We start from the raw sequence: 9,708 nt of genomic DNA on the forward strand, positions 1-9,708 counted from the left end.
CCCGTTACCTGATATGGCACTGATGAAATGAGCCAGAAATTCTGTTGTGCTTCCTCATACGCACTTCTACCAGCGTGACAGCGATACCCACCACACATTCAGAAAAACAGTCCTATAAAAATTATCAGCGTTTATAACCATGTCGGATCGCGAAGCGAGGAATAACGTGACTGGAAGATTAGGGCGCAACCAATAACCAGCGTCCTACTTCTCAAATACGCATCTACCCACACGGAACTCATTCGATGTGTAGGTAAGCAACAATAAACTAACCTCCTGGAATGGTAAACTCCCGCGTCGCCTCCACACCGTCGCCATTTTCATTCTGCCCACGCACGCCAACAACCAGAGGCACACATGTTGGCAGGTTGGGCACCGTGGTTGCATGTTCAGTTGTTTCGATAGCTTGGATGATCGGGGTGAGCTCGCGATCGTAGACTGTGAGGTCCTGCGTGCGTGCTATACATTCGGACGAGTACTTCCACGACACGGCTACCTCAGTCGCACCGACATTCGGGTGCACGACCAAATCGACCTTTCAGGGACTTCGGGTGCACGACCAAATCGACCGGACTTTCAGGGACTAAATATCAGACAAATTGGACGTTCTGATTAGTTGCGTGGGAAAACTATCTGACCATAATTTCCCATTTCATTGTACATAGAAACAACCGTGCAGAAAACATGAAATTCCATCGGATTTATCCCCACATCCCCACATTGTTCGGACACCATAGGATGTCGAATGATGGAATCCTGTGAAAGCATATATCACACACAAATAACGGCTTTTGTCCAGTTGAGGAGAGCGTGTATTACCCAAGGGAGATTGCTATCTGTCAAGAGGGTTGATGTAAGCATTGTCCTAGTCATTCAACAGAGACAGACCATTATCCGTGTGTTTTCGAGTGTCTTACATAAGCAAAGTGAACTTCAGCTCACTTCCTCATGTAACGTCTTCACGCGGAACATGATCGCTTGCTCTGCCCACCACATATCCGACAGACTCCTGTCGCCCACATGCTGATCAAATTGATCAACACTCGCCTCGACAACATATGCAAAGTGGGTGGGTCACAAGGGGAATAGGGGCGTTTCTGGCTAGTCACTCCAGTGTCCAGGTACACAGTGGTTACTCTTCAGTGATTGATTGATTGCTTGACTGGTTGAGTGATTGATTGACTGGTTGATTGATTGATTGATTGATTGATTGATTGATTGATTGATTGATTGATTGATTGATTGATTGATTGATTGATTGATTGATTGATTGATTGATTGATTGATTGATTGATTGATTGATTGATTGATTGATTGATTGATTGATTGATTGATTGATTGATTGATTGATTGATTGATTGATTGATTGATTGATTGATTGATTGATTGATTGATTGATTGATTGATTGATTGATTGATTGATTGATTGATTGATTGATTGATTGATTGATTGATTGATTGATTGATTGATTGATTGATTGATTGATTGATTGATTGATTGATTGATTGATTGATTGATTGATTGATTGATTGATTGATTGATTGATTGATTGATTGATTGATTGATTGATTGATTGATTGATTGATTGATTGATTGATTGATTGATTGATTGATTGATTGATTGATTGATTGATTGATTGATTGATTGATTGATTGATTGATTGATTGATTGATTGATTGATTGATTGATTGATTGATTGATTGATTGATTGATTGATTGATTGATTGATTGATTGATTGATTGATTGATTGATTGATTGATTGATTGATTGATTGATTGATTGATTGATTGATTGATTGATTGATTGATTGATTGATTGATTGATTGATTGATTGATTGATTGATTGATTGATTGATTGATTGATTGATTGATTGATTGATTGATTGATTGATTGATTGATTGATTGATTGATTGATTGATTGATTGATTGATTGATTGATTGATTGATTGATTGATTGATTGATTCGCTCGTACTGGAAGCTAGCAACAGCTATTCAACCCAGGGGCAACAAAGCTGGCCAATTCGAATGGTACAGTTTGTGGCTTTGAAGTGTAGGATCGAATCCACGTCAGTCGGTGCTGATCCGAATCCGTGTGTGTCTACACGTTCTGAGCGTGAACCAGTCGTGAGTAATGAGTGTGGATCTGGTGATTCACGCGACGATATGGTGGTAGTGAGGGCGAGGTGTGTGAATATTGACCAACCACCGTGAAGAATTCGCGCCTGACATTTCAGATACACAGTTTGAAGACGGCTGGAATTTATGGGACCTGTGACATGTTTTCTCGCCTATTGGGCTGCGTGACGTTCGCAGAAATAGGAAAATGTTGAAGAACTCTATCACCAGCCTAGAAGAACTCATGTAAGGAAACTCAACCGAACTTGATTTGCAGCTGCTTGAATTAGGGGAATTACCATATTCCTCACAAGACTATTCACAACCTATTAAAGGAAACTTAGTTCATGGCGGTGGTCGTATGTACAGGTTGCGCTATTAGAAGTGGACGAGGTGGGACATTTCCAACCTGTGAGCAAAAGAAACGGAGGGGAATAGAGGAGCAGCGTTCGAATGTACAAGCGCGCCACTGGTTCGATATAATCACAAATTGGATGGAACCTACCTCCGGAAACTGCAACTTCCTCCAAGGTCTCCCGCCCGATCCCAAGGGAATTATGTCCACGCACGCCTACAAGCAGACGCATACATGTCGGGACGTTCGTCAGTGTGGCTTGATGCACCGTAGTTTCAGTGTTCGGGATGACATTTTGACCGTTCTGATTGTACACAGCCAGGGTAAATTTGGTTGCGGCACAGTAAGATGTGCTCTTCCATGTGACGAATATTTGGCGGGCCCCAGGGTCTGGGTACGTACTCACTTGTTCTGGGGGTTCGGGAACTATGATGTAGAAGACGGGAAGCGCTACATCGGTGAGTTCATAAATAAGTGTTTTCGATATGTGTTTTGCCATGTATATGTTTGGTGATATTTACGACTGGACTGTGCCATTCCGAATTGTTTTTGCAACACATCGTGTCTAATTGATTTCCGAAAGTGAAGTCTGATATCATGTCGAATTAGTTTGTTGCTCGTTGATCACTCTTCTCAAGTTGTTCGCGGTATTTGCGCACAAAATATTTGGATAAAATTTATATGCATTCATCGAATATGCGGATGTCTGTAACGCATCCTTCCTGTATCATTTCACCTCGAACTGGAACGTACTTGCGTTGATGAAAGTGCCCGGGCATTATTTATTCATGGTAGTATGGTACACAAAACTCTTGTTATTAGAATTGTCTGCACTCACCGCAAACCGGAGCAGCTATACAACGGACATGGTAAGAGAGTGATCATATGAGATTACCATTGTGTAAGAAGGGATATTTGAACTTGACGAAATTTATGTCGAGGAATCTATGATTTCATCTTCCTCGAGTTTCACTAATTTGTGGTATATATGGTATAGTATAGTATAGTATAGTGGTAGTATGGTACTATATATTGAATATTGAGATCAGCTGTTGAATACTTTCGCTCGACAGTTACCGGAAGACATGACCTGACAAAAACAGGGGAGTGCATGAGTTCGGTTGGGATGACGTCCAAATACTTGCAAATTCATGAGATCAGAGAAAGAAGCCTACCAGAAATAGAAGGATACGCAACCAACCAATCGATTTAAAATAAACTAGGCCACAACGCAAGAAGGAAACAAACCAGCCGCAAGGGAATATCAGGGTGGCTGAAATGAGGAGAGTCGAAGAACAACCGTGTTTGAAGAAATGCGAACACAAGTCGAATGAGACGCCGCACTGACTAATCAAATTACACGGAAGTGATTTCACGGTCAACAAATCACCTAAGAACCTTGGGACAGTGTTTAGTAACTATATGAAATGGGACAAAAGCGGAAGCTTTCTCCACACGCCTTCGCCTTCCGTTGATCACTATCGAACCGTTCGCAATCCAACTAAGAAGTTCGTGGAACAGGTGAGTATCCAGGGGGCACACGTGAACTACCCAAAGATCGCTCGTTTGGCAATTATCCTCGACCTCGTTGGGCAGGATGTACGGTCAACGATTACCCACAAGATAAGCAGTTATTGCTGAAGCATTCACGCTTCCAGAAGCATGTTGAAATTTGGACAGTAGAGGCAGGTAAAAAGTGAAATCATGTGAAAATCATGTCAATGCAGTCGGGGTGGAAATCTTGGAAAAAATTCAGACACCTTCACGAATGACCGTATGTGTTGAAGTCGGGTCCTCAAAATCACACCAGGGAGGTCAAATGTCTTCCCAATCGTGTGATTTATAGAACGTGTGTGTGAATACTTACGCACTCTGGTCGAGTGCATGTTGGTGAAGCGACAAAATGGAAGCCTAGTTGGACCGGCTTCTTAAACTGTAGGCCACTGAAAACGGATGTAACAAACTAGCGATTCCAGGTTGATCCTCGGGACTCAGTCTTCAACTTGGAAGAGGGTCAAACACACTATGGACTCACGTCCACTTCACTCACTCACTAAGCAGTACCCCTCCCGTCATGAGGCTTCATTAAGACAGTCGTCTCATTCAGCTGTGATACCCTACCGGAGCCTGGCTGTCATGCCAAACTAAGGAAGCGTGAGGGCCAAGATACTGCGACACTTGATCTGATGAGATATTGCTTCATAATGGCTCAAGGTAATCGGAAATTTTTCCAGTCAGTCAGATGTGCCGGTGTGAGTGTACCCACTGAACACAAGCCCAAGGTAGCCTCTCAGCGTTCTAGGCGGCTACGACTAACATGTACAGTCTGAAACCAGATGCAAGCATTACCAGTATGCAGATGTACATGGATCGAAGTGAATCAAAATTGAAACTCACCATCCAGGGCCGATGAAATGGCGATGAGGCCGATTACGATCGTGTAACTGCGCATGTTCTGAACGGGCGTTTGTCGGTATCAGATTATCACCACTTAAATTCGGTACACTCTGAATGCCCGAAATCAGTTTTACTCTAATTACGTTCCTCCCCACCGGGGTTCGACAAATTCCACACTGCCAGTCAGTTGTTGGTTGTTTTTGAACTGTCCTCTCATGAAACTGACCAATCAGGGGCCTGGCAATCTTAGCTTACGTCATCCTAATTATAACTTAACCTCATGTAATTATACACAGGTATCGAACAAGAACGACTATCAAGTGTCTCCCACATTCACAGTAAAACGAAGCATATGATTAATTTCTCATGTAATTATGCACAGGTATCGAACAAGAACGACTATCAAGCGTCTCCCACATTCACAGTAAAACGAAGCATTTTCTATGATTAATTTTTTCAGCGGAAAAAACGAAAATCAAGATGGAATACAGTATGATGCACTCGGGCAGTTGGTCGAATACGTTTTTAGAAAGCGATTGTTCATAGGCCAGGCCATTTTGAACGGCGGATTTGCAGGCTCACGAGGAATCGCCGAATGTATTCCGTCAATGCAACCTTTAAACGAAGCCTCGTCTATTAGATTGAAACAACAGTACCAGACTTTTGGCTACAGACCTTCAGACATGGCTCACATGCAAACGTCCGATTTTAAGTGACCTTTAAACACATGGTTCTACAGGTTGCTCAAAACGCAGTTTCCTGAACTTATTGTTTTTATTTGTCAGAATTAGTCGAGTAAATTTTGAGACGGAAAAAACACTGGCTGGCTGCGTGAGTCAACAAAACTCTAACCATTATATTTCACGGTGGATGACACGACAACATATGACACCGCGTAAGGTCGGAGGCTCTGTGAACCGTGGAGATGTTAAAACACTTCCTCGGTCACGGCACGACAGTGCAACAGTTATTGGCTATTGGAAAAAAATTTAACCAAACTGTTTTTGGCACACAGTTTAAAATGAGACACAGATCACTGTTGTCCCAGAAGGGTGATATACCCAAAGATTCGATCGGTTAGACGCGTTGTTTTTTGAAGGCCAGTGGGAACGCCCACGAATTGATGACAGGTGAGCAAAGCTGCTCGAATGTCGCCAGTGTGGTTTTATTCAAAACATTCCCGTCTCAATACATTTACCTAATGTGCTACACCCGTCTGAAGTAAGAAATATGAATCTTTCTTGAAAATCTAAAACGCTTCACTCTGACAAAACTATCATAATTAAACCATTCTTCAAAAGTCAAGTACCGTGTTTATACCCGAATACGGTTGTCGTTTCAGTCATTGCACTCAGTGACCTAGAGATCAGCCGTTGGTTAGGGCGCAAACCTCCTAATCGGAATGTCCACCAACTGGTCACGGTACCTCGCCTGTTCCTGACAGGTTCTAGAGAAGCTGCAGGTATTTCAATTCTGGCACTTTTTTCGGAACGCGTGGTGCCAATAAGGTATTCGCCTATATCCCGCCCACCCAACCCACTCCACTGTCCTTTACCGGATGTAAATCCGCAAAGCAGTATAAAGAAATTGACGGCATGTAGTAGTCACTCACGCTCCCTGGTAATGCACCAGTGTGCAAACCTCTGTATCGTGATGTCCGCAAACAACGGTGACGGAATTCACGTCGAAACGTTCAGTACTGTGCTCCACATAGACAGAGGTAAAGATGAGTATATTTCAAATTTTCAAAAAACAAAACTGCCGGGACCAAATGAATTCGGTAATTTGGAAACAGCACAAGTAATTCCAATGCCAAAAATATTGCCGTCGAAACTTTCCGACAGGAAATCTTCTATTTCCTACAGCAATAACATTTCTACAGAACGTTATTCCCGAGCACATTTGTTCACTGAAGCCCTGCATACTCCGTCTCAATAACGGAAGTCGTTCAAATGTTAAAGGTGAGTCCTGGTCTCATTGGTTACTGACTAATTCGTTCTAAGTTCCGGCTAATATTCTGTGTCTTATGTGATAAACTACTGACCATATGGGGACTTGGACGAACCGATGAGTTTGGCCATGTACGCTCTACAAAAGAAACTAGACGGATGCAGAAGCCCTTCAACGTGTCTCTTCTCAAAGTGCATCGAAAACAAACTAACAGTACAGATATTTTTGTCTCGTGATAACACGACAGTTTCGCACGCAACAAAATATGAAATGAATTCATGCCAAACACTAACACAGAGCACGATAACAATTTGCTGTCTACACATGTCCGATTAGTTCCTGTCGACAAAACATGCTTCGCACGATCGATATGTATGTCTTATGGTATTTCGCGAGCACAAAGAAAGCCACAGTGAAGAGGTTCAATCCAGCTTGCGTCATTATGCGATTGACTGAAACTAAAACCAATCTTAGGACAAACCGTTTTGTTGGGACCCTTGAAGAGCTTGCAGCTGTTTACCGGCGATGTCTGCCTTCCTGTCTGGTTGATTTCTAGACCTCAAGCTAGATTGAACCTTCAGAACGTATATACTTCAAGTGAGAGACCCCCTCATATTTCACTTGGTACAATAACCACAATATCCTGATACGGTAAACACAAAGTCCAACTGGGTATCTCGATAACACCAACTTAATTTGCTAGTGATTGCGCAAAACTCGGTATTCGAATGAAGCATAAAGTCGACGGAAATGTGTGACTGTGTGATGGACCCCTAGGAAGCGTGAAGTCATTTGTGGACTGTCGAATGGCTTTAACCAAATTTCTGGCTGGCGCCTAGCGTTAATTGAAACAATAAAATTGACTGCTAAATCAGTAGCCATCACTCTGTTCAAGAACAGTAGACAGTATGAGGTAGCCACCCTGATATACCGTTTTATCACCACAAAGGGCAGTAATGTTGACGTCCCAGTTGAGCTCGTTCGTGGACTGAATTTTTCTATCTGTGGCAGACGTTCACTTTGACCACCTTAACTGCATTCAGCATAAGTAAGTCGACGCTAGCTGGTTGCTCATCTAAAGTGCTAGATAATCAGATGACATGAACATAAACACAGTGTTTTTTCAACCGTAGCATTCAGGGTATGTTAGTGTGTTCTACCTACCCGATGAGACTCAAGGGGGGTGAAACTGAAGAGAGATTTGGCGAGCTTTCATCAACCTTAAACGTAACGCTGAATCGAAAAATCGCAACCAGAATAGTCTTAGAGCATTCCGGTAGTTTTTACGGCAAGAGAGCTGACATATTTTACGCCTTTTTCTGAACTCTTCTGCCACATCTGTCAACCGTGTACATAGAACAATGAATATTTTCCGGCTGTTTGGTGGGCAGTCGGGCTTGTGTTGTTCCTACACTTTAAATAGACACCCTTCGTTTTCCCCACAGTTCTGTGTGAATCCTATAGCCTGACCGGAGAAGATGTCGTTTGATCTGGCGAACTTGATACTTTCGGGCTGTGCAAATCCTCCACACGCTTCCAATGCACTGCATGCCTTTTCTCGGACTTGATTACCCCGCGTATTCTGAGAAAGGCAACTTATTAATGTTTCCGTACAGGTTGCTCGGTAGTTCATCCTGAACTGGACTTCTTAAATTGGCGCAGAATACCTAGCTTTCTTTTTCTTGCAATGCGCGTGATGATTCCGTGGTAGATGTGGAGATACTCACGTAGTTTCAGGCGGTCAACAGCCTCCGGAATGCTGTTCCGGCAAGCAAGTACCAACTCAATGACGCAGTCAAATCTTCCCCATGAATGGCGACGGAAAGCCTCCAGACCATATCCAGCATATAAATCAGCATCCAATTGATCCACAACCCATTGGTCGGATCACTTTTCCATTATTTCCTTTCGAGGGCGAGGAACTGAATACACCCCAACTCTGTTGAAAGATATTGTGGTCCCTGATCGACGTTCTCTTGAATGATGCTACCTTCACGGTCGTGGTTGGCTTATCCGCTCACAAGTTAAGTGCATGCTCACCGTCATCTACGACTGGTAGGCTAACAGTGGAGCTTATTGCTTTAAAATGTGGCTGTCAGTGATGAGCTGGGAAGCCCTTTTAAACGATCGGTCCAATAACTACCCTTTTTGGCCCAAATAACTGAGGCTCTTAAACAGTCTGGCTACAGCACCGTGCAACTTGTGGGCATGCGTGACAACACAGAGAGCTGGAAAGCTAGAAGGCCGTCACTTGTGGACGTCATCTACAAGGCTTTAGTTACATTCCTCAAGTTAAGGCTGAGAATTCTTGTCTGTTGAACCGGGATCTGAGTTGAAAAGACACCATAAGATTTAGCGGATGAATTAGGTAATGAATGTGGACTTAGGTGAAGTGTGTCACCCTCCTACTTGTGGCCCGAGATTCAGTCGCGAACGTTGTCAGGTGTACCTCAGACCAACAGTTATTAGATTTCGTATTGATTCTTTCAGCTTACAACATCACCCTAAAAAAACCACTGTTGTTTGCTTTGTTGCAAATGAGGCAACGCGTGCCGCTTTACCGCTGGAACGCCTCCAAAACCCCGGCGTTCAATTAGTCTGTGATCAAAACCTTGTCGATCTGGAATATGCACACAACGTCGTTCTCATCTTCGAAGAGGAGGAGGAGAAGGCATAAGTGTTTTAGGATGAACTGACCAAAATCATCCTGTCCTTCAGCCACAAAGTGTAAGGTCATGCACCTGGGCATGCCGTCACTGAACACGCCACTTACAATCCAGGGAGAGGTACTGGAAGTTGTGGAGCGTTTAACGTATATTGGAACTTGTACTAGTTCCGATTATAGTGTAACAAATGAGGTGAATGCACGAATCTGCAAGGCTCGGG

The 9,708-nt window shown here is 43.3% G+C and overlaps 2 protein-coding genes across 2 annotated transcripts; both read right to left on the minus strand.

Moving 5' to 3' along the window:
• Positions 1-274: 274 nt before the first annotated feature.
• Positions 275-996, minus strand: T265_14522 (hypothetical protein; the record flags this gene model as incomplete). The annotated part of the gene is made up of 2 exons (XM_009174035.1): positions 275-535; positions 943-996. Coding segments are annotated over 2 exons (315 nt in total), but the record flags the coding sequence as incomplete, so codon positions are not given.
• Positions 997-2,449: 1,453 nt separating this feature from the next.
• On the minus strand, positions 2,450-2,974 carry T265_08280 (hypothetical protein; the record flags this gene model as incomplete). The annotated part of the gene is made up of 2 exons (XM_009174028.1): positions 2,450-2,529; positions 2,626-2,974. 2 exons carry the CDS (start codon positions 2,972-2,974, stop codon positions 2,450-2,452), a joined length of 429 nt encoding a protein of 142 aa, XP_009172292.1.
• Positions 2,975-9,708: the final 6,734 nt, after the last annotated feature.

This window comes from Opisthorchis viverrini, assembly GCF_000715545.1.
Source record: "Opisthorchis viverrini unplaced genomic scaffold opera_v5_210, whole genome shotgun sequence".
In the NCBI taxonomy this organism is placed as follows: Eukaryota; Metazoa; Platyhelminthes; class Trematoda; order Opisthorchiida; family Opisthorchiidae; genus Opisthorchis; species Opisthorchis viverrini.